Source organism: Vespula vulgaris, chromosome 1, assembly GCF_905475345.1.
Source record: "Vespula vulgaris chromosome 1, iyVesVulg1.1, whole genome shotgun sequence".
In the NCBI taxonomy this organism is placed as follows: Eukaryota; Metazoa; Arthropoda; class Insecta; order Hymenoptera; family Vespidae; genus Vespula; species Vespula vulgaris.
The window spans coordinates 2,388,148-2,413,374 of record NC_066586.1 but is presented as its reverse complement, the minus strand read 5'-3'; the positions used below and the strand labels follow the sequence as shown (position 1 = coordinate 2,413,374).

Genomic DNA, 25,227 nt, shown 5'->3' with positions numbered 1-25,227 from the left:
AGGACACGGAGGGAGAGGTGGGTTAAGCGGCAATGTACATATGCCGTTTCTCTGATGACGTATGCCGATGATGATACCGACGGTGGCCCTGCAAACAGATCATATCTATTCATCGAGCTACCTCTATTGTGAGAGCTTCGTGCCGCACGGAATTCTCTCCATCGTACTCTACCAACTACGGTTTCCGCGTGCTAAACCGTTTGTTAGCGCTCTCGCGAGTACGTTCCTCCTCTGTCCCCGAACGTGGTTAATATTATTGGCACGCCAAATTCTCCAATCGGCTTTCATTACGCTGTTAGATGTTGTCTGAGATCGCGAATCGATTTCTCGCGATTCTCCCTCCCATCTCTGTTTCTCTCCGACGATCTCTTTCTTAATAGTAACCGAATAAAAATAAAATGGTTTATCGATTCGCGATATAGAAAATGGCGGGATATGAGTTCTGATAAAAAAATTTTTAATGCCTACGTTTATGCACGAAAGATAGATAAAACTCCCGCGAGGTGACTCTCGCGAAAGATACATTTGATTACGTTCGATTATATTTAACTGCCTCGCGGGTGCAGTATTCGGGTGTATGTACGACTTTATACTCTGCTATTTTATTGCAGTAGTTACTGCCGCATTGGTCGAACGCTCACGGTTATAGTAGCGTTTCGTTTCGTAACTGCCGCGCAATCTCCATTGAAAATTTAGATACGGATTATATTTAAATTCGACTGGGGACCGTCTTCCGTATTTAAGCCAAGTCCGATCTTTGGTTTCAGCTTGAAAATGTTTTTTTTTTCCTTTTCTTTTTTTTCTTTTTTATAACTTCCCAATCGTTACCATTATTATAGGGGGAACGTATATTTATCGAGTGTTATCAAAATTTATATATTTAACTGGGAAGAGTAATGGTGCGAGTTAAAGAAATGTAACACGTAGGATAGGATATGTCTGATAACGTTAGAATCTCTACGTCAGTTATTATATTATCACGCGTGGGAATAGAGGATGGTTATAACTTTGGCAAAGTTTGTATCGAGTAAATACACGAAGTAGTAAGGCTCGATGATTCCGAGGTCGTCTACACGCAAGGATCAGTGGAACGAAAGAGCTCAGAGGGATGGTGGCACGTTTCTTAGTCTAGTTTCTCCTAACATCGCATAGTTTCCAAGTTAGAGTCAATCTCTTCACCCTTCTCTTACATAATTCGAGTCGAGATTCACTCTGCGGCAGCTCCGTTATCTAATCAACTTGATCCGTGTTATTTGCATTAAGAGAGGGGGAGAAAGATAAAGAGGGAGAGAGAGGGAGGGAGAGAGAGAGAGAGAGAGAGAGAGAGAGAGAGGAAACAGCTTGACCTCTTTTGTCTTCACGCGTCAAGTAAACGAAGCGAAAATTGGCCTTTTTGAAAACTCGTCGAACGTAGCTGGAATGTATTCGAGATTGGTATCTCCCCTTCTACTTTTCCCCCTTTCCTTCCTCGATGAAATCGTATTTAATTTTGAGCCATGCACGTTCCCGTGGGGTTTCACAGAGATAATCTAAATTTCGTTTCCCTTATAGACGAACGTATTCCGTAGTTTTTGTTCGAACGAGGAAGGTTGAGCTCGTTAATTATACGTCGTCCGAATCTGTCGCTGTATATATATATGTATGTATGTATGTATGTATTCATGTCTATATGTATATATGTGTATATGAATATATATATATGCTATATGTACAGTCAGGAGTGTGAAAATTTCAATGGAATTCGTTTCTCTTGGAAAATTCGATTGTCCGATGGTCGAATTTATAAATTTGATCTTTTTTGTCCTTTTTCTTTTTTCTTCTTTTTCTTTTTCATCGCATAAAGATTCGTAACAATTTTCAATGCCGACTTTTTAAGAAGATTATCTATCGTAATGTCTTTTTCTTTTTCTATTCTCGTAGAGAATGACATCATCGATGTCGAAGCAATGTCCTATTGGTCTCATCGGGCGTCATTAACGAACGTATCCAGGGATCGAAGATCGATGATTAGGCGAGCGAATTCGAACGATTTGCCGTCTGTTTGTTCATTACTAGTTAATGGCCGGGAATTCTGTACGCGCGACAAAATAAAATATCGACTCGAGAGAAGTAGTGGTAGCTTGACGTATCGGGCTTATCCGTGAATTCTCTCAAATATTTGACAGGCAGATTTTTCCGTGTGTTTGTCGACTGTGTGCGAATGCATGCGCGTCAAACGTCGCTTTGCTTGCGACGGACTCGCGAGGATGAGCTTTAGCATTGGCATTATTGGCATCGCTGATAGCGACGACGCGAAATCGTGCGTTAATCGCGAACGGTGATCGGATCTTCGTGCGAACTTCAAATTCTCCGAACCATTTTCGATTATCGAAATGACGATTCTCTATTCACCCTCGTATTTGTCATGCACGTGTTCACCTATTTCAACTATTTGTAATACAATATATATGTGTGTGTGTGTGTGTGTGTGTCGACAAAAATTTGATGAGTGTCTCGTATCCCTTGTAATGACTTTTAACGATCCATTTCTAAAATTATTTTCAAATCTAATTAAGATTAGGATCGATTAATGATAATTAATATTATCTAATATAAGCCTAGCTGTTTAATTTTAAAATAAAAATATGAAAGGCATTTTGAAAAGTTTCATCTTGGATTTTATCAATTTTGCTTTAGAATTAGATATGTCTACGTACGTATATATATATATATGTAGATATTATGTACAAAGGATATAATTCTTCAATGGAAAGCCATCTTTTCTCTTTCAGTCGAGATACCTCTCACTTTCCATGCTATATGCTACGTATCTTACGAGAAAGGAAAAGAAGAAAGAAAGAGAAATGGAAGAAAGAACGCATAGCGGAAAAAGCTTGCAGAATTCAGCGGACTAGACGGACGTATACGTATGAGCCAGGTCTGCGTTTAGTAAGTAGTAAGAGAAGAGTGTAGTCGGACAGAGACCGGTTTCGCCCGTCTGTTTATCCAGCAAAGGGAGAAGAGAATCGGAATTTGTAGAAACGCCAGACGGTTTTCGGTCCGACTAACCGACGCGATACTTTTCTAACTTCGAGATTCGAGAGATTCCTATGCTCGAATTTTTTTCTCTATTGCCAATGAGTTCGCATAATTGTTTATTTTTCGTAATGCAACGAGTTTTTCATGTTTTCGGCTCTTCCCTCCTATCTCTCTCTCTTTCTCCTTTTTTCTCTTTCGATAAAACGAATACGTTTTATAAAGTATTCGAACCGAAAATAAACTAATATCTATATATTAGCGACCCGATATAAAGTGAAATATTCTTTCTTGTAATTCGCATCGATTCCTCTAACGCATCCCCTCAAGCGTTAAACGAGCTCGAAGTTTCTGTCGCTTTATTTCAGCTCGTAGATTCGACGACGTCTTCTTCGATGCGTATCGAGGCGAACGCAAAGCGCTGTTTCGAAGAACGCCAAGTGACATGAAAATTCGCTTTGCCGGAAGCACCCGAGATCAGACTCTTGAGCTCTCACTGTTGAACAAGGACGTACCTAAAGATTGTTTCTATTTCGCGACTGGAGTAATTCTTTATTGACGAGAATTTCGAAAAAAATGTTTGCACGAACGTATCCAGGAAAGTAAACGTATCCCTGTAATAAATTTCTTTTTTTCCTCGAAATCGAACGATCTGAAATCTACCTACATGCACCTTTCAATCTCCTATTATTTCTTTTTTCTTTTTTTTTCGTCCATTTCCATCCTCGTTATCACGTTCTTTTTTTATTTTTTATTTTTATTTTTTATCCTTATAACGTAAAGTCATTTCGCAGCTTTAGCTCGCGTCACGAACTTTTGTCATAACGTTGAAAATCGCCCGTATACATTTGCGGTGCTATCAAAGTAACGTATAGAGTATAACTGCAACGATTTAATGTCAAAAGATACGAACGTGATCTATAAACTCCCTAGTTTACGGATATATTACGTACACATGTATGTTGGTACACATCTATAGTTATACGCTAGGCATAACTTTACAGTCGTAGATTCGCTTTATGACCGACATACTTTATTTCCGAATTACTTTGAGATAAAAGTGGGACGTATAGTAATAACCACGGATTTGCCTCTGGAAATTTTCCTGTTCGTTTCGGTTCCATGAACAAGGAGAGAAACAAGGGAGATTCCTCTCCGCGAAATATCGCGAAACATTCTCTCTCTCTCTCTCTCTCTCTCTCTCTTACTATCTATCTATCTATATGTCTATCTATCTATCTTTCTTACCCCTTACTCTCACTCTCTCCTTTGTCTTTCCTCGTTCTAATTAATTCCGTAAGAATTATATGCTCACGTCGTTGCGTTACGTACCCTTTCGACTTGCAAGTACGATGTGCACGGCTAAGCGAATAATTCTAGAAAATACGATACGACTATGAACACTATAAGATACTAAGAAGTTCAACTTCCGTTTATAATTGCTTCTCCTTCTTTCATTTCCTCGCGCTTCTTATTATTATCAACGATATTTCGTTTTCTTATCTTTCGTTCTTAATTTCATTCGTTCTTGACTTTATCAACGACGTATCCATTTTTTCTTATATAATCGTTTATAAATAATCGTTGGAATCATTAGCATCGTTCATTCTTACATTTGTCTTCTTTTCTTTTTCATTATCATCATATTCGTCTTTGTCTTCGTCTTCGTCTTCGTTTTCATTCTCTTCTTTTTCTTTTTTTTTTATTTTCACTTTGACGAATATGTATCAAGTTTAGTTTCACATTAATATAAAGTAAGTTGAGTTCTCATTATTTTCCACTTTCCATTAGAGAGTACGCCTCTTTCGTGTCACGAGCAATATTTTTCACAAGTTCGCGTGCTCTTCTACATCTTTTAAATCTTTCTACTCTCCTTTCCTAATGCGAAGAAAAGACGTGCGATCATTTACCAAGATTCATTAGATAATGTACTCGAAGAGAGCTTGTAGAACTCGATTCTTGTTTCTTAAAAAGCTGACACTTAATTAAAAAAAAAAAAAAAAAAGAGAAAAAAAAGAAAAAAATTGACAAAATAAAACAGAAATAAAAAGTAATGAAACTGTATAGTAAAATTTAATCGTTCATTAGATCTTATCCGCACGAGCTTTATATTTTTTACGAACGATAATTTTTGCCATTTTCATTCTTATTTCTTTTTTTTCTCTTTCTCTCTCTCTCTCTCTCTCTCTCTCTCTCTCGTAAAGAGAAATGTACGCCTAAGGAATACGAAATACTACTTGCAAGCGTGCAATACCCGAGTCTTCCGCTTCACACGCTAGGTGTTTGGCCACTCGAGGATTTCTGCCGCGTAACTTAAGCACGAAGCGTAGGTATTAATGCGGAATACGAAAGGGTGGAGAGTGTGAGAGAGAAGGAGAGAGAGAGAGAGAGAGAGAGAGAGAGAGAGAGAGAGGAGTATGAAACACCACTGGCTGTACTTTCTCTATGAGGAAGTTACATTCAACAGATTTTCTAGTTGTCAGAAAGGCTTGTCACGTTTTTTTTCTTTTCGTCTCTGTCGCATCTCTCCATTATTTTCAGTTCCGTACTGACAACGAATATCACGAGACATCGTAATTGAGAATTTTCGTCGTTTTGAAAGCTTAACAAAAATAAATGGTAATCGAATAATAATTATAATTCTTGTACGATCATCTTCTTGCTCGATGTTAAGTGTTTTCTCTCTCTTTTTTTTTGTTTTTGTTTCATTTCCTTTTTTTCTTTTTAGCGCGATTTATTTATTTATTTAATCGCAATGTTATTTTAAAACAGATATCCGTTGGATGACCATTAACATAGTTACTACGTGAAATTAAACGCGTAAACGTAAAAGAAAATATCTCGTCTGTTATAACCAAGCTGTGTTATTTGAAATTTCGTTATTTACGAGAACAAAGTTAACTTTGGGCAACGTGCCGTACTTCCACTTTCCAACTTACTTTTGTGTAAGTTAGAACAGTTGACGAATTCAGTAAACGGCTTGTTATCGTACTACGGTGTCTTTGTCGAGGGTTAATATTTAATTCAAACTACTTGTCCGGCGATACCAGAATTTAAATCTTTTTCAAAGGATCTTAATATATTAAGCGTAAGTTGTAATAACGTTTAATGATTACGTTAAACAAAATTTAAATGTTTGTTATTTTATAATTACGATAGATATAAATATGATATAATTCGTTATAATAATATACCTGGTTCTTCGGTAAGAGAAAATCGTTCGTTCGATCGACCGATGTACATTTAATCGAATAAATTTCTTTACCAAAGTATACTTATTTATTTATAGGTACTTTGAAAATTAGCTCACGAACACACCTCGAATAAACAAATATCATTTTACTTTACCGCAGGAATGTCCAATTCTAAATGATAAACGATACTTATGGGATAATATAAAATACGATAACGAGATGAAATTTTGCCGTAATTAAAATCCGTTTATTCGTTTGATGTCGCTTAATATCAAATAGCTTGTATTTCATAGCACGAGGAAAATGAGGCTCGTGTAAAGTACAAATAACTCAAATAACTCGATGATAATGATGAGGAGGGCAGAGAGAGAGAGAGAGAGAGAGAGAGAGAGAGAGAGAAGAGAGAAAGAAAATGAGAATTGGATATTGAAACGGATCGATTAGATTGAAAGCACGTGTAGAGAGAAAGAACGTGTCGCGAGAGTATTGGGGAGAAGGCAAATTAGTAAATGAGCAAGAATAGAATAGCGAATGATTGGGTTGAATGGAGAGAAAGGGAGCCATATACCTTAATACCACAAAACGCGCAACGACGGCTTTGCCTTTTCACTATAGGCCTGTCTCGCGAGAGAAACGGATCAGGACTTGTCGAGTCACCGTGTATATAGAACTCGAGTGGCTACAGAGTGAATAAGTGAGACAGAGAGAGAAATATATATGTAGATAGATAAAGAGAGGTGAGAGAGAGAGAGAGACATACAGAGAAACGGCCTGCTGACCCGCCATCAGTCGCCCAGAGCTATATGAAACTCTGACACTGTGCTGCCAGGGTTGTAATTGTCGTCCTTTGTCCGTCATACGAGCTTGCGGCGTGAGCGCAGCGGCGAACCGCAAGCTTTGCTGGTTCTACCTCGAATCGCTGAACCATGCAGGCATTATCGCATCAGGTGCGTAATCCTCGGTTTATCACCTGCGACATACCTACTGTTTCTCCAAATGAAAAGTCCCTTATCGCGGTTCTTTCCAAAACTTTTTCTCTTCCTTTTGAATCGGATTACGAGAAAGTTACGTTATAGAGATACATTATTATTTGAATAAATATGATGTAACTCGTACGATATGATGTAACATTATTATTTAAATAAATATAATATGATGGAAAGGAGATTTACGTACTCACGTGTGTATGTTTGATACAAGGATGTAATACTTTCGATCGATATTTACTAATCGCCGACAAAGTCTATTTTAATCTTAAGTTTAATCTCTTGTAAATTTACAAACCGTTACAACTAGTTTGACATACTAATCCCGTTTAATCTTGATTAAGTAGATCAGGCTTTAGACCGATTTGCTACCGAACGTAACTAACATTCGTAACGTTCTAATTCGTAACGTTTCTCGTCCGAGCGAACGAACATCCTGGAATTAATCCAAGTATGATTTGGACTTAATTCGAATGCGCATAAGTATACATATGTATGGCCACCTGTAGCGAAGAGATAGGAGATAGGTAGAATCGTATAAGAGATAAATGATCACGATCTCTTTGCCTATGTATATATATATATATTCCTATTATTTTCAATTTTCGACGGGAGACGTAGGATCGTCAAAGTTTTCGTTACGATGTATGCATATAAACGCGTCTTCTCTTGTAAAGACAAAAACAGAGAGAGAGGGAGAGAGAGAGAGAGAGAGAGATAGTGATAAAACAACCTAAAGAGAGAAAGAGAGATAGAGAAGGACGATCGATCAACGCGTTTCGCATTAATGTGGTCTGCCTCGGACGTTTATGTATGTATACTGCGAATGTTTCCAGCACGTCGTTACGCGAAATGACCATCGTAAACGACACAATGTCGGTAAAGCGATAGCCTCGTATATCTCCTGTAGGAAGAACACTTGTTCGCGGCGGCGGCGACGTCGTCGGGAGCGAACGTCTCGTCGGTTGCGATCTTTCCGCTAGCGACTTAGCTCGTTTTCGTTTAGATCCAGGAAATGGCGAAACGACAAGGGGATAAACGTGGATTTCGTCGTATAAGCTCCGCTTCCAAGTTCATTTTTCTTCCGGACAAAATGATCGACGATCTTTCGTTTTCCACGGACAATTTAAAAAAAAAAGAAAAGAAAGAGGAAACATCGTTGGTATCGATTTATTCTTTCTTTCTTTCTTTCTTTCTTGCTTTCTTTCTTCCTTTTGTTTTTTCTTTTTCGAACGTGACGCATTTCAAAGAATATTTTTTACCGACGTGATTTTCTTTTTTATTCTTTTCTTTCTCTCTCTCTCTTTTTTCTTCTTTTCTTTTTTTTGAATACTTTTTTTTGTGTAGATCGGTAGAACAATTTGTATATATATTAATTAAAATATCATGAAAACTTTGATACTCGTCATGTACGAGATCTTTTCAAACGTCATTCCATTTTCAACAGTGACCGTCGGACTCCCGTGCATACATATCTGGAACACGAATCTCAAAATATTTGAAAACTTTGCCGACAAGCGAAGCACTCTCACGTTGCCGGCGAGTAGCGGTTACCCACGAAAAGTTGCTAGTTGTATAATGACGAATGGTTCTAACGGAGTCAGTGGTAGTGGTCAGTATGTTACGTCACGTCACTCCTATTAGTAGTTACCAATGTAATATTCATTTTTCCTCGAACGCTTATATCTATGATAAATTTTCACAACTGGTGAAAAGTGATTACATTTGCACACACACACACACACACACATACACACTTTTTTTTTATTGGATAAGAGAATATACCATATTTGTACAAAGGGTTTTTCTTTCATCGCTGATAATCCGATTTTATATAAAAAAAAATATATTAAAGTATATCAAGCGATATTGAAGTATAAGATCTTTGATTAATTTTTCAAAATATCATAAACGAAAAGCTAAACTCCACTAATAGCGTATTGAGTTTCATCCCGATATGACTAATAAAAATTTCATTTATTTCATAAGAAACATCATCGTACTTACTTGTCTCCGGAATTCTGGTATCGTGTGCGACTAGAAGTTGGGCCGCAAGGGAGGCCCGGTGACCTGAAGTACTCTCGGCAATGCACTCGTATCTGCCGCTGTCTTCGGGCTTCGCGGAGGATATCACGATTTTCGATCTCCGCCTGTAACAATCGAAGGAGTTTTGTTCGATAAAGAAAAAGATAAGAAGGATCCTGTAAGAATCTCGAGATGGTTAAATCGACATGATAGTAACGATTCTTTGAGAAAATCGTTAAATTTTATAGACGGATAAGTTTTCGGCGAGCGAAAATCCTTGTAATATCGTTCGGAGATTTCTGATCGAGCCCTTATTCCTTTCACGAGGACAAATTGAGCTTATCAAATGACGAGAGAGAGAGAGAGAAAGAGACAGAGAGAGATAAAAAGGGTAGGATATACGTGTATGGTGAAATCCCTAACGCGTAAAGGAATTACGAAGAAGAAATTGGACCGAAATAGGATAAAAGATAGATTAACTTATTGTTATCGTTCGTCCGTCTCGCGAAATCGGAATCATACTGACTTTCTCTGCGACCGAGTCGAATTTTCAAAAAGATTTCATAAAGTTCGTGAAAGGCCGAAGTTTTCCCTTTCTCTCCCTACGGGAAAATCGGAAGGAATTCGAATGTCTTTCGGGGAGTAAGCGCCCGTAGAAATAAAGCGGCCTGAAATTTTCTAGTCCTCTCTCGCAACCCCGTAGAAAACTCCTTTTTCCTTACGAAAGGAATTGAAACTTTTCCGAAAACTTTCCCGAGGAACTTTGACGGAAAATTATTACGAGCATTCTTAAATATTTGTTGCTCCGACTACGTTTACCGGAATATATGTATTTTCTATGGTAATCTTATGGAAAATTTTCTAAGTTCTTGCCTTGCCTTCAGATAGAATATTATTCGATGAATATTTATTTTCTTTTCGTAGTTAACGATCAAGAAGTTAAATTCATTAAGTTACGTACACTTATTCTTTAGTAGTTAGAAAACTTTGGTCTACTAGAAATTAGCTATTTCGTTTGGGGGAAGTATCGATTGGACGGATGAAAAATTAATATCGCGAAAGAGCTTTCTTCGACGTTAAGAAAAAAAAAAAACAATAAATAAAAAGGACAAAGAAACACGCGAGGAGAGAAAAGGAAAAAAGAAAAGGGTGTTAGAAAAAATTGCAACGAAAAGACGGAGGTATAAAGAAACAGGAAGAGGCGAAATTGGCAATAGTGGTGATAATACATAGGCTGAGAGAAAGTTTAAAAAAAAATAAGCGTCGATACTACGATTATAATCTTATAATTCTTTTAAACTATTTTAACCGGACGCGAACTAACGACTATCAGATACCTAATTTTATTTTTACTCCGCGTAAAATAGAAAAGGGAGACAGTTCCGTGACAGTTCCTTTGATGAAAAAAAAGATAGGTTAAGAAAATTATACCAAAACGTTATTTTCAATAGCTACGATTTATTTATTAACATTTGCATTTGAAAATTCTTAGACGTATAAGGAACGAAAATTCGCGTAATAAATTTATTTTTCAAATACCTATATAGATCTGAGATATAAACGTGTGCGCCATGTCTATTCCAAAAGTAATAGAAGAAATACGAGTTTATATATAAACTTAATGTTAACAATAAGTATTCCTCGTGATAAAAATAATCCTCGACGTAGAATAGTTTTCACCGTTCGCAGAAACGTCAAATTTAGTATTCGTTCTCGCGTGTTCACGGCCGATAGTATATTCCGAGTCACAGCGAGAGGGACGATGGAGATATAGAAGAGACGAATGGGGAGGGTCGTACTCGCGAGAGTGCGAGAGTGAGAAAAAGAAAGGCCGAGCAACGTTAAAACGGCATAAAAGGGACATAAAGAGCGACCGTAAAGGGGAAAAACTTGGACTTAATCCCGCGGTGTGCAAATTGCACTCGCCCCACCACTTTCATTACCCAGATTCTACCTCCCTAAAAGTGTGCACGGCGCCACCCCGACGAACAAAAAGGCAGTTAACGCTCGCGTTCGACAATAATTTCGTTCTCCAATAATTTCACGATTTTTTTTCGACTCTCTCGACTTTCGATATATACGAGACGATGTAACGCATTACGATGATTTTTGCAAATGAAAAAATATCAAGAGATACGGTAAATCGAAATATCGATCCACACGGAGAAGTATCGTTTTAGTTTTTTAATCATTAACGACTAACAATCATTTTGCTAAAGATAACTTCTCGTTGAATCGTTATGACGGAGAAAGGTGACGTTTAATTAGAAGATACTACTCTTAACGATCTCGTCATTGTTTTATCTTCTCTCGCTTTTATCCAATCATCGTAGTTAAATATTCTTATTAAAAGGTCGAACTGATTGTGAAAAATAAAAGTGGTATCATGGAGAAAAGAAAAAGGGGAGAGTATAAGTAGACCAGATCATTTGCTTTTAACTCGTCGTATTTTTATTTCTCTACGATCATATTTCGCGATAGTAGGTATTTCTATAAAAAAAAAAAATATCAAATATTATATTATTATGAAATAAGTTTCATAACGCGAGTTGAAATAGTAGTAGATTGTTAAGCAATATAAGGAGACAGAGAGAAAGAAAGAGAGAGAGAGAGAGTCGTTAAAAGGAAGAAAATAAAAATAGACAAGATGGTTATCTCGTCGTCGATTATTATCTTTTTACGATTATATTCCTCGATAATAGGTATTTATATATAAAAAAAAAAAATATATCAAATATTACGTTATTATAAAATTACTTTTATATCTTATCTACATTGACATAATAGTAGTCCGTTAAGGAATATCATGTAACAGAGAGATAGGACAAAGACGTAAGCAAAGTACCTTCGCAAAGGAGGACTACGAAGGAGGACTATTCTTCCTCTCGTGAGCGTAAGAGAAAGATAAAGAGAGAGAGAGAGAGAGAGAGAGAGAGAGAGAGAGAGAGAGAGAGAGAGAGAGAGAGAGAGAGAGAGAGAGAAAGGGACAGAGACAGAGACAGAGACAGAGAGAGAGAGAGAGAGAGAGAGAGAAGGAAAAGGGAATTCCGAAAGACGTGACAGCACGGATACGAGGATTCACGTCTGAAATTATATCCGGCTCCTTTGGCTCGCTAGGGTATTTACGATTAAGCTTCTCCTTCGGCATGCTCCGTTAAACCGGTCGACTTTCTCAGAGGTGGATGTTACCGTAGTAGAGAAGGACGAGAAAGACGAGAAGGAGCGCGAGGAAGTTGGACGATAAATAGAGAAGTCTTGGCCATTGCTGACCTCATGGAATCGGTTCCAATTTAAGTAGAGAGACCCCTTTAACCCCCCTCAAAAAAAGTACGTATCTTCCTTCTCGGTTCTCGTAAAACTTGCTACTCCGTTCGGTTAAGTCACGAAGATTTCCGGAAAATCAAGAACGTGCGCCTGTCTTTCACGAAACTCGAATCTTTCGGCTTTTCTCTTTAAAAAGTAACTAAATACTTTGACTTTCCGGGAGATTCGGTCTATCTCGCTTTAGTTATCGATTTTTATCTTTTTTCTTTTCTTTTTTTTTCTTTTTTTTTTTTTTTAATCTAAGCCATCAGCGAAGTAGTCACGAAGAAAAGTGTTTTGTAAATTTCAAAGAGATCAAGTGTGTACTTTTTTCTTGGTCCCTCTCTCTCTCTCTCTCTCTCTCTCTCTCTCTCTCTCTCTCTCTCTCTCTTTCTTTCTCTTTTTTGTTCTTTTTTTATCCTTTTTGTATCTCATCGTTGTAACCGATTACCTCTTACTCTCATCCTACTTCTCTTTCATCATTGATAAAGTTATGACACGGTTCTCAAAGTTAGATCAGAGTATTCACCTAGGATCAACGTAAAACCTATTCTTAAGATCGAGATTCTCCCTTTAAGCTTCGAAGTTGCCGGCTAATCCCAATGTCGCAACCACTAGTGGCGCATTGAGCGAGATATAATCGAAAGCCTCTTACGCCTTTCCAAGCATAAATGATTTTCACCGGAGGAGATGATTCTCAAGCGAAGTATCGCCAAGTTTTGCAGATCAAAAGCAACGTTTAAAGATGGTTTAATATAAGATAATATATAAGTAAATGAAAAGGTGGATAACTATCTAGCTAGCTACTTAGATAGATAGGTAGGTAGATAGATAGATAGATAGATAGACAGATAAATAAATAGATAGATATGTATGTAAATGTACTTGGTAAATTTTATAGTATGTAAGTATGCACTCGTAGCAAACGGAAACTCTTCGAGTGAAGTTGTAGCTTTCGATGGTTCGCCAAAGTTATTATATTTGCTTTCACGGTGGATGACGTTCTAACGGTACGGGAGAAATAGATACGATCGTAAGAAGAGAGGGACGGGCGGGTGGTAGGTCGGGATTGAAAAGGTGGGGGAAGGGAAAAAAATGAAGGAAATGCAACGAGCGATAGGTGGTTTATCCGATCGATAGTGGACTTTAAAGGAGAGAAACGATGAACAGAGTCGAAAGCTCATCGAATGTCCGATGGGAGGTTTTCCTTTGATGGTGTTTATCGAATATCACGAAAGCAAAGCTTATAACAGTGTCGCCGCACTCGATAATCTATATATACTACTGACTACCATCGAAGAGTAAACTGAATCGATCTGGGAGTTCAGCCATCGACTTTGGGTGTTACTCTCGGACATATTTCGTTGAAAGCTTGTCAAGCTTTTACCGAAACTACGCTCGAAAGCGACCTTCCTTCTAGTAGCGCGAACCAGCCGGATCTTTCGCGTATTTCGAGAGATTCGGATCAACGAAGGGATTCGTAAAACCCTTAGAGGATATCTTTCGCTGATGGGAAAGGGAATGAGCTCGGCGATTGGTCGATTGGTCAGAGTGAGAATCACAGAAAATTCTTGCAGATCGCTTTACTTTACTAACGTGGGGGTTTCTGGTCAAAGGGCTTCGAAAGCTACGATGTTTTTACCCAAAAGAAGTAACGAACCGTGGAAGGAAAAGATGGAGAGAAAGAGAGAAAGAGAGAGAGAGAGAGAGAAAGGGAAAGTGGGAGAGAGAGAGAGAGAGAGAGAGAGAGAGAGAGAGAGAGAGAGAGAGAGAGAGAGAAATAGAGTTCAAGTTGAGGTACCAACGAGATGCAATACATAAATAGAAACTTTCTCTCTCTCTCTCTCTCTTTCTCTGTCTTTCTCTGTCTTTACTTCTAATTTATATTTTTATCTCTTTTTACCTCTTTCTCTTCCCTCGTCTTTCTTTAACTTTTCCCTTTCACTCCGACATAGCTACATACATTTAAATCGCACAGAACATACCACTTATACGAATTCTGATCGATAACTAGAGGGACAGTCTTGTTTGAAACGTATTCCTTTGAAAAATAGAGAAAAAAAAAGTTAGTTATTCGATGCGGTGTGACAAGTGAAACGGAGAAAGATCTAATTCATCGAATCGTTCATACGTACGTATTTCGCATCGTTCTACTCGTACTCGATTGTCAGTCGTCATATTTGATCGGCATTGATTTATATTTCATAGACCCTTTCATTGATCCATATAAAAGTCAAAAGAACTGACATCGTTGATAACTTTGATACGAGTACGAAAGATTTCTTTGTTTTATATCAGCGATATAATAAAATTGGCAATAATACGAACATTGGCAAATGTGTCATCACGACGTATTTATATTTATCGTGATGTGATAAAAATCGAGATACAGCTTGTCTGTGTATGTATGTATATGTGTGTGTGTGTGTGTGTTTGTATGTAAGTGCCTATTAAGCTGAGAGTCTAGACGGAGTGTCGATTTTTGCCAAGGCACCAAATTAGAAACTCTCTGCTTCTACGGCCCTCCACTGACCTCTCTTCCTTCTCTCCCTGTCGCTTTAGTCTTCGTCGTCTTCTTCTTTTTCTTCTTTTTTCTCTTCTTCTTTCTCTTCATCTTTCTTTTTTCTCTTTTCTTCCTCTTCTGGCGACTCGTAAATGCGAGCATGTGAAATTACTTAAAGAGGATGAACAGACGAAACTACGATCTCTTTCTTTGTTTCTCTCTTTCTCTTTTTCTTTTTCATCCTAAAGGATCCATATTTATCCTTATATGTTCTTTAAAATTTCTTGATCATACCACGAAACAAGGTGGTAACAAGAGAGACTTTCGCCACAAGAGAAGTCCGTTATACGCTTCGGATGAAGTTAAGGGTAGTAAATTGGTTTAACCGTCCAACGTTTGGCCCTCCTTGCAAGAGGGAAATTGCGTAACCTTTACCCACGGCTTAGGGAATTCGAAGGTTTGCGATGTTATTATGGGTCTACTTCCTTCGGGGAGACCGCGTAATTTCCAAACGATGGAGGCTTTCGTTCGAGGTTAATGGAAAGATTAACGTATAGCTATAAGATATATAACGATGAGTAGACAAGGTAAGCCTTGTTAATGTGACTTCAAAGAAATAGATTAACTATAGGTAAATATTGATTATTGATTTATTACATCGAACGCGCAAAGAAAAAGAGAGACAGAGAGAAATAGAGAGAGAGAGAGATAGAAACGATATAGTTTAATTCGATCGTCAACAGCTTAGAAACGATCTAAAGCTTATTAACGCGTACGCGAAACTTTCTAGTTAGATCGAATAGAAATCAATAATTCCATTTAACTTCCATCTTGTTTATGAAAGTTCGTTCGCTTTAGAAATAGGTGACGGTAAGTTTAAATGACATTCGACGGCAACCTTTATAGTTAACTCGTTAGCTTTCATATCCACGCGCGAAAGTTTTCCATGGGTGCATACATAACTGTCTATGTCGATAGATACATATATACGAACGAAAAATAAAGAATACAGCAAACTCAGGAAAATTTGCTTACGACGTATAAAAGGGAATTAAGCGTCGATCCATTAAACGGTTCACACGGATATCTTTCTTTTATTCGAGAAGTGCACCGGTTCGCGGATTAAATGCGACTGCCGAGTTAATGCTCCGCGGTTGCGATAATTCAAGGCGAAACGCGTTTAGCGGAACGCAGCTGTGGTGATTAGTACCGAAGTGTGGTACAGCCTCGTACACGTACATAACAACATACCCAACATACACGGTATACGTGTACAAACGTTTCGTAACTTTTCGAGTAATCGTAAGATCGATCGAAATGACTTCATCCTCGACGAGATATCGACGAAATATGCTTCAAAGGAAATTCGATAGTTACCCGTACGTTTCTCGAAGAGAATGATATATCATATCAAAGTGAAGTAGGAGGAGAACGGATTAAGTCGGATTTACACTATTCCCATTTGGAATGAACAGGATAGATTCAGGACTTACAACGTTCTCATTCCGCACAGCTTTTCCAAACATGTTCTAAGGAGAACGAGATAAATCATGCTCACGTCTATTTTACATCTTCTCCTTTTCCAACACGCTTCTTTTGACATCTTAGCGAGTCAACTTTTTATTCTCTTACATTTTTTTACATTGCAACGAGGAAGAACGAAAAGAAGAGGAAAATGCAAAAATAATAATAATAATTATTATTATTTATAAATAATAATAATAATTATTATTATTATAGTTACAAAATATATCTGAGAAATGGAAAGAAATGATCTTAGGATGATTTATATCTCTGAAATGAACTAATCTCGTTCCAGCGTCGTTATTTTCACTGCTCTTTTTTCTTTCCTCTTTTTTTTTCTCCTTTCCTTCCTTTTTCTTTTTCTATTTCATAATCGTCCACTTAACAAAATTGAAGCGAGCGTTGAAAAGCGTATTCGTAAGTAGGTACTGTGACGGGACAGACCGCGCGTGCACGACTTGTGACTTGTTTGTGAGTTTCGCGAGAGGTACGAGTGGAAAAGCGGGAAAGAATAAGCGAATATTAACGTTTATTATATTTCTTGTTACGTCCCCCTTCCCTTTCATAGAATTTTTCTTCCTTTCGTACTACTACTCCGTCTGTCTCTATCTCTGTTTCATTCTTTTTCTTCTCTTTCACGTTTTCCCTCTTTCTCTTTCTCTTTCTCTTTCTCTTTCTCTCTTTCCAGTTTTAACTGTCTCTCTTACTCCAAGCGGACATTTTGGTCCCACGCGCAAAATGCGGCTGCCGGCCGTTAGAAAAGCGTCCCGACGCTGGCGCCTCTGCCCGGGCATTACGCTTAATTTGCTTTCTCGGTTCTCCCGGCAGGCACTCTTTGCTTCTCTCTCTCTCTCTCTCTCTCTCTCTCTCTGTCTCTCTGTCTCTCTTTTTTTTCGCCTCCTGGCCGGGCTTTAAATGAAGTCGCGATGAAACGACGGAACGAGAACTCGAAAGAGATGGAGAGACTCGATCCCGTTACGGAACGTTGCTTTAGCACGAATTTTTCTTTTTCTTTTTAATTTTTGTTTCTTTTTCCTTTTGCTTTCTTCTTCTTCTCCGTCTCTTCTGCTTTTCGTCCTCTTCCCTCTTTCCCCTCTTCCCTCTTCTTTCCTCTTCTTTTTCTTTTTTTTTCCTTCTCTTTCGGAAAATGAGTTTTATACCGATTTTTTTATACCATTCGACGCCTCGTCCTTTTTCTTTCCCCTTTTTGCTTTTTTATCTTTTTTATACTTTATTCTCATGAGAAAGATAAAATGTCACTAGAACTTATCGTATCGCGCGTGTAGGTATCACTTTTTACTTTTTTCTTCCTTTTCTTTCTCCTTTCATTCTCTTTTCTCTCTTTTTATTTTTATTTTTCGAGGAAACTTTTTCCATGGGAAAATTTTCTCCCCATCGAGAAGAGGGAAAGTACGTGGAATAGCTTCCATAAAAGAGAGATCGTTTCAAAGGTGGCAAGTAGTTATCGCGAGAAAAGAACGACGTTCACCGTCATAAATCAACGTGGTGATTACGAGCGATATACGATATTCCTTCGTTGTAATTCGGACAAAGAAACAGAGAGAGAGAGAGAGAGAGAGAGAGAGGGGAGAAAACTGAGTACTAGTATGATTTTCAGAAGGCAATGCCAAATTTGTGTTGTGGTAGGATGCGTGGAAAGTCGATGGATCGTCTTGAAAGCAGAAACTACGTCCAAACGGTGGACGTACCGTTACGAATGTCGAGAAGAACTATTAGTCTTGTAATGGAAACAGCATGTCGTGGATAAAGGAAGCAAGAGACTTACATATATGAGAAAGAAAGAGATAGATAGATAGGTAGATAGATAGATAGATAGATAGATAGATAGAGAAAGAGAGAGAGAAAGGGCGAGACAGTAAGAGGCACCCTTCTGTTTTTCTTCCATCCAGTAGATGTAGTTAATGGTCTTCTTTTGGGTGGCTGCCTTGCCGAGTTAATGCTTCTGCTGCCTGAATGGAGTCTCCTTTTCTCGTTTCCACTCTCCCTCTCTCTCTCTCTCTCTCTTTTTATTCTATTCCTTCCATCTCTTTCTTTAGGTCCACGTTGTCCTTTCGTTCGTCCCCTCCCCCTTTATCCTTTTCTTTCTTTCAACGACTCTTGGACCTTCGTGTAGGCATTTTTCCATCCATTTCTGGATTATGTCCCCAGTAAAAAGAAAGAAAAAACGATCGTATCGAGCAACATGACAGTCACCTTTCGAATGGAATAAGAATGGGTGGCGTTGCTTTTTTTGGACAAGGAGAAATGCGCGGTAGGCGCAATTCGATCGGAAAATTTGTTACGTTGGCACGACACGATCACGACTTAGGGGCTAGACAAGGCGACGCTTGCTTTCTCGGTAGCCAAGAGACGAAGAGACTCTCCCGAACGAGCGAAGCGACTAATTTTAGTCGCGACAGCTCACTTGCTGCTCACCTTCTCTCTTTCCACTTCGACGCGATATTTTTGTTCGGTCCGATTCTTTCCCTCTTTCGATCGGCGTATAAGAGTAAACGAGGAATTCGCGTATAGCTTACTATCGAGATATCGTTACATTTTATCGTATCTTATTATTTCTTTATTAAAAAAAATATATATATTATTTATATTTATTTATACATACATATGTATATATTATATACATTCGTATAATATTAAACATAAAAAGAAGAAAGACAAGTCTATCGTTCGTTTAAATTATCCTACCCGTTGATAGAACTTTGAAAGACAAATAGGATAGAAGCTTTAAAGACTAAGCGAACGGAATTTCGTTGCACGGTAGTGATTTGCAAACGTTATGTTAGTCGAAAGGAACACGACTAATCGTAACAAAAACGAGTGGTACGAGCGGGAAATATGTCGGACGGTTCAAGTTTTGACGCGACTCGTGGACTAACACGGCGGATTAAGCCGATAGACGTGGAGACGCATCGTAGATGAAGGGAAAACAGACTCGACGCGTACCCACGAGGAATGTTCCTCAGGAATGGTTTAGGATTCAAGCCCGGGGGATCTCAACTTCCGTCGTGGCTTCTCGTTAAGCCGCGTGGATTTTCCTACGAATCTCCGTTCCATCGAGACATCGCGCGTGCTATACTCTCATCGAAACGAAACGAAATATATATATATATGTATGTATGTATTATTTCATTCTCCGTCTATCTTTTTCACTTTCTCTCTCTTTCTCTTTCTCTCTTCGTCTTTATCTTTCATTGTCTCTCCTTCTCTTTCTCTCTCTTTTCTCATAACTTTGTCTTCTACTTCGCGAAAGGCGATAAAACATTTTGATAAGCGCCTACTGGGAACACCTTCGTATATAGTATCTTTCACATATGTTCTCTATTATATATATATATATATATATATATATATATCTATATATATATATATATGTATGTATGTTTGTATGTATCTGTATACACGTATATATGTTGGCAGTACACTTATAAAGTCTAGACTAATCTCATTCTATCGAATTGCACGATACGCGATATAAAAAAATGTTCTCTATCATTTCGTATTTTAGCTCCAGCTTTTTTTTCATTCGTTTATTTGTTTCCTTTTCTCTATTCTGTTTCTTCCCCTCTTTTCACTTTTCTTCTTCTTTTTTTTTTCCCTACATAAAATGTTCATTAATTTCTTCTCGTTACGCTTCTGATGTTTCTCGAAAAGTTATTTTACAAAGAGTGTTATACTAACAACTTGTAATTTCTCCGAGGTAAAAGGAAAATCGGATTACTTTGGAATTAGTCTTTGAGAAGGATTCGAAAATTTCGAAAGAGATATTAGAGCTCTCGTCGTCGTGGTTTGGTTTCCTTTTCCCTTTCTCTCTCTCTCTGTCTTTTTATTTCCTGTTTTCTTTCTTTCTTTCTCTCTTTCGTGCTTCTCTTATAAGGGCGCATGCTTCAGGGAAAAGACCTTTGATTTATGACGCCGCTTTTCCCAGTTGCCACTCGCCTTAAAGGGCGATTCTCTGTTCGTCGAGGCGAGCTATAAAGGGTGAGAGAACTTCTAAAATAATACGGCCTCGACGATAGGAGCTCTGTTGCAAGCGCAGGTAGTCAAAAGCTTTCCCGTTGGTTCCCTCTCGCATGCTCACCGGGTTATAAATACTGTGACCCATCAATGGCGCGTCTACCGTCATTCAAAGCCAGGGAAAGGCGTAAGAGAGGGGTGAGACACGAAGAGAAGACTCGAGGAAAGCGTGGAAGAAAAGGAGAAACAATAAAACGTCCTTAGAGAATTTACGTTTTGACTCATACACACCTACGTGCACGCATACATTCTCTATTTCTCTCTCTCTCTCTCTCTTTTTCTTTCTTCCTTTTTCTCTTTTTCTGTCTGTTTCTCTCTCTCTCTCTCTCTCTCTCTCCCCTTCTCCCTTCCTCTTTTCCATTTCGTTCGTTTACGTGTAATGTCGGATGACGCGATTTCATGGATTTACATAGCTATTTCATCTCCGTTTGTATCCTACGATTCGAACTTTATCTTTATCTTATTCAACGCGAGAAAAAAAGAAGGAACCGAATCGAAGAAACATCCTCTTCCTTTGTTATTCCTATCGATCATTTTATCCATACAATCTTCCTTATTATAACATTTTTTTCTTCAATTTCATTCGCCTCATTGGTTATATTATCGCGAGAATATTGTCTGAGATAAACAAAAGTAAAAAAAGAAAAAGAAAAAGGAAGAAAAGAAAAAACGACAAAAAAGAGAGTGGAAGAAAAGAAAAAGATAAAGGAGGAGAAAAATAAGAGGGAAAAAGAGGAAGAAGGAGGTGGGAAAAAAAATGGGAAGGAGAAAGAGAAAAAAGAAAACGGGCAAAAGAACTTCATCGTTAAACGCGAGCACAAAGTATCAAAGAGAGAAAGTAATAAAAGGCAAAGCCGGTGAAAACTGCAACAGCGGCGGTAACAGCGCTTTATTTATTTCGCTGAAAGCGATCGGCCCTTTCCTCCCCATTCCCTTTTCTTTTTTTTTCTCCCTTCTACCTCCTTGTACCCCTTCTTATCTTTTTCTTCTCTTTTACATTTACTTTCGTGGTCTGACTTTCTTCTTCGGATGTGCCATCGCAATCGTCGTCTTAACGTCGTAGTCGTTTCTTTTCTAGACGCGGAAATCTCCGTCATAAGAGAGTGCGCGTCATCTCGAGCCACTTCTGGATCTCGTGCCCGTAGTCTTACTCACTTTTCTTAACCCGATCGTGTTATAACGAGCCTCGTTCGCCTAGTTGAAAAGAGAAGAAGAAGAAGAAGAAGAGAATCGCGAGTATGTTTTTTTTTGCAAAAAACTGTCTGTTCGGAACCATATCGAACGTCTAATAAATCGAGATTAATCGTTTTTCATTTTAGTATCTTCCGTACTCTCCTATTTATTTTTATTCAGAATTTTTATATCATATAACGTTGAGAAGGATATTCGATTAGGGTGGTAAGGCGAAAGAAGCAAGGGAAAGTAACGTTGCCGTTATAGGACACTTCCATCGAAGATGAAATACCATTTCCATCTAGTCTTTAACTTAAGGATGGAAATAAACTTCGGTAGGTGGTATGTCAAAGCGTCAGGATAGTTTGGTTTTCGAGTTGCCATCTCTTTGGACAGATTATCAATATTACTTCAACGTTTCATGATGGCATTTGCACAAGTTATGGATGGCATCTATATAATTGCAGCATTTCTCCTCCTACTTCTCCTCCTCCTCCTCCACCCCCTTTGTCCCCCTCCCCCTTTCCTCCCCACAGCCATGACAATGACAACGATATGGATCCTAGGGAACATAGGGCATAAAAGCATAGTTCGCTTATATCTTGCCTTCGTGTACTTTCCCTAATTAGGCTTGGTTAGCTTACCAGCTATAATTAATTATTAATCCATGGAGTACAAAGGCATCAATCTATGTGGCTTCTCTAACCACGTCCTTGTAGATCCAACCCCTCTATTTCCAACCAACGGCTGCATCATTCGCCGGAACCATAGCGCGAACGTTACCTACTTCCTCTGCCTAGAAAGACGCTCGAACATCCATTATCCGTCTGCCACGCTGTTGCCGAAATAATGCATAATAATGCTTAATTCTTAACTCATTCTGAACGTTTATTCTCGAATTTATTTCTTTGCTACTTATTTGAAGTAGTTTTACGTACAATAGAAAATATCAGAAAAGTACGATTCGATATTGCTCTTAATTAATCAGCGATAATTAATCGTATTAAGAATAATATTGATATATACATATGTGTCTGTGTGTGTGTGTGTGTGTGTGTGTTATATTAATTAATATAATGACTTTAACGTTCTTGTATATACGACTACTTCGTTCTCAAGCGGTATTAACGTTTGATACGTTTCAATCAGATATCGATCCTCGTGCAATAGATATAAACGAGAAGAAGTAGTAACACGCGTAATTGAATATTTTCAATTTTAGTTTTTCAACGTATGAAGTCTGTGCAAATAATGCTTATGTTGCTTGGAAAAAGTAACAATCGTGCGATACTTCCAATTCGTTTAACAAAGATCAAAGGTAATGGAAATACATACATACATACATCGATACAATTTCACGCTGCTCGAGCTTTCTCTATTTAGTTTTACTCGTTATTTTAAAAAAATCGTTTATTTAACGAGCATCGAATACGTTTAAAGATTAATTAAATTGCTTTAATTCTACATGCTTTCGGAACAAACGGATAGCTTGTACAATCTTCGTTATCGTTCTCATTTATATGCATATACAATTAAGAATTTTCTTTTTGTTTCTTTTTTGTTTTTATTTATTTTTTCCTTGTTTTTTCTTTCTTTTTCTTCCTTTTTCTTTTTTTTTCTTTTCTTTTTCTTCTTCTTCTTTCTTTTCTTTTTTTTTTTTTTTTTTTTATCAGATTCCACATACAAGAATGACAATGGGTAGATAAATATCGAGCAATTATATTCGCTTAAATCAATTATCCGTTAAAATGAACTTTTTTGTTTCAATAATCCCAATCGTACGTATTCTCATTTAGTCGAATAATTGAGATTCTATTGCGAAAACGTTGTCGACGACGTAACCATTAATCGCGTTTGTTTATACATTTTGACCACAACGTCGGCGATCGGAAAGACGGATATAGAAAAAATGGAGAAGCAGATATATTCCCATTTGGACAAGAGCTTCGCGTCATTTTTTTTTTCCCATCGGTCTCAATGAATAAATAAATAAGTAAATAAATAAATAAATAAATAAATAAATAAATAAATCCAGACCGTAACAGTTCTTGGTTTACACAGGAATACATTGTTAACGCTGTTATAAAAAAATAAGTAAGTATACATTGGTAGTGATAGACGAATGTAGAATCGATAGAACTATAGTTTCTTTTTCCCTCTTTTTGTTTTCTTTTTTCTTTCTATCTTTTTTTTTTGTTTTTCATAGTCGGACCTCTCGTTTTTCTTTTTTTTTTCTTTTTTGATTACTTCGGTAGATTTACTCATTCCTAGAGATTTTCTTGTTGGACGCGAATGTGTATCGAAGTTACGAAGAAGAGAAAGTTCGGAAAGTTTCTAACAGGAGGCACGGTAAAGAGCATGATATAAATTTACCGCGGTGTAAGGTTCTTACTCACGCATTTCTAAGCGATGTCTCGTAAGCTTGGCGCACCCTTGCGCACTTCTCTTTCCTCTTTTCCTTCGGATCGTTTTCGTATTCTCCTTCTTCATCTTCATCTTCGTCTTCGTCTTCGTCTTCGTCTTCGTCTTCGTCTTCGTCTTCGTCTTCGTCTTCGTCTTCGTCTTCGTCTTCGTCTTCGTCTTCGTCTTCGTCTTCGTCTTCGTCTTCGTCTTCGTCTTCGTCTTCGTCTTCGTCTTCGTCGTCGTGAGCGAGCATGCCCGTATTTATTTAGATTCGCGACAAGGTCCACCATCTCTTCTTCTTCTTCTTCTTCTTCTCTCAACGATGACTCACGTTTCTACGCGTACGCATGCGACAGGAGAACGAGAACGAAAGTAAGAGAGATAAAGATACGAATAGAAAGACGAAGAGAGAGAGAGAGAGAGAGAAAGAGAGAGAGAGAGAAAAGAGTAGTTAAAAAAAAGAGGCGTACGAACAAAGTTTGTAAGAGTGAAACAGACACGAAAACAAACCGACTTATCTTCGAGAAGAGTTTGAATACGCCTTTATTTCTCTCTCTCTCTCTCTCTCTCTCTCTCTTTCTCAGTGACACACTCTTGCTCTCGTTCTCTTTCTCTCTCTTTTCCTTCTAATTCGTCGTGCTTGCCAAGACGTGGCTTAGATTTAAATCCGTCCGTTTGAAAAAGTACGCTCTTCTCTATCTAACCGATCATCCGGAAATACACTATGACCGTTCGAGTATTAATTCCACGAAACAACAAAGACGACGACGACGACGACGACGACGACGACGACGACGATGATGACGATGAGGACGATGAGGACGATGACGAGAATGACGATCGCAAAGTCCTTTCGAGGAAGAACTGAAGAGATTCTCGAAAATTTGCTCAACTTGAGTGTGTCTATATAGATCAACGGTATCCTTGAGATCGAAGAGGTATGTATATTCAAAGAACGTAAGAGATGTCAAAGATAGACATTATTGAAACAACGAACGATTGTTTTCGAAGGAAATTCAATGGTGGTTACTATCGATTTTGTAGGTTAGTGAAGTTTCGAATTTTC

At 38.0% G+C, this 25,227-nt stretch overlaps 3 protein-coding genes and 1 long non-coding RNA gene across 12 annotated transcripts in view; 1 reads left to right on the top strand and 3 right to left on the bottom strand.

Moving 5' to 3' along the window:
* Window positions 1-21,079, bottom strand: part of LOC127069561 (protein FAM214A) — a 133,777-nt gene extending 112,698 nt beyond the window's left edge. The window contains exon 1 of the mRNA XM_051006760.1: window positions 21,075-21,079. The gene's annotated coding sequence lies outside the window, so the exon portion shown is untranslated. The remainder of the gene's footprint in view (window positions 1-21,074) is intronic.
* LOC127069774 (uncharacterized) overlaps window positions 1-25,227 on the top strand; it is a 275,276-nt gene that overhangs the window by 60,288 nt on the left and 189,761 nt on the right. The gene's annotated exons all lie outside the window — the stretch shown is intronic.
* LOC127069705 (protein vein) overlaps window positions 1-25,227 on the bottom strand; it is a 231,043-nt gene that overhangs the window by 59,353 nt on the left and 146,463 nt on the right. For both annotated transcript variants that reach the window (XM_051007051.1, XM_051007062.1), the window contains exon 3: window positions 9,203-9,345. In XM_051007051.1, coding sequence (XP_050863008.1) covers window positions 9,203-9,345 — 143 coding nt within the window. The remainder of the gene's footprint in view (window positions 1-9,202; window positions 9,346-25,227) is intronic.
* Window positions 22,285-24,502, bottom strand: LOC127069753 (uncharacterized). 2 transcript variants are annotated; one of them, XR_007783709.1, is made up of 3 exons: window positions 24,155-24,502; window positions 22,403-22,593; window positions 22,285-22,320 (listed from the first exon to the last, which is right to left on the bottom strand). XR_007783709.1 is itself a non-coding variant. In XM_051007188.1 (2 exons), the coding sequence occupies exons 1-2, from the start codon at window positions 24,412-24,414 to the stop codon at window positions 22,578-22,580; spliced, it is 276 nt and encodes a 91-aa protein (XP_050863145.1). In that variant the 5' UTR covers window positions 24,415-24,502; the 3' UTR covers window positions 22,320-22,577. The 2 variants fall into 2 exon arrangements, 1 of the variants encoding a protein (XP_050863145.1); XM_051007188.1 differs by having other exon boundaries at window positions 22,320-22,593.

Excerpts from the sequence above, each read along its gene's own strand:
- LOC127069753 (XM_051007188.1), bottom strand. The coding sequence starts at position 24,414 with ATGCTCGCTCACGACGACGAAGACGAAGACGAAGACGAAGACGAAGAC.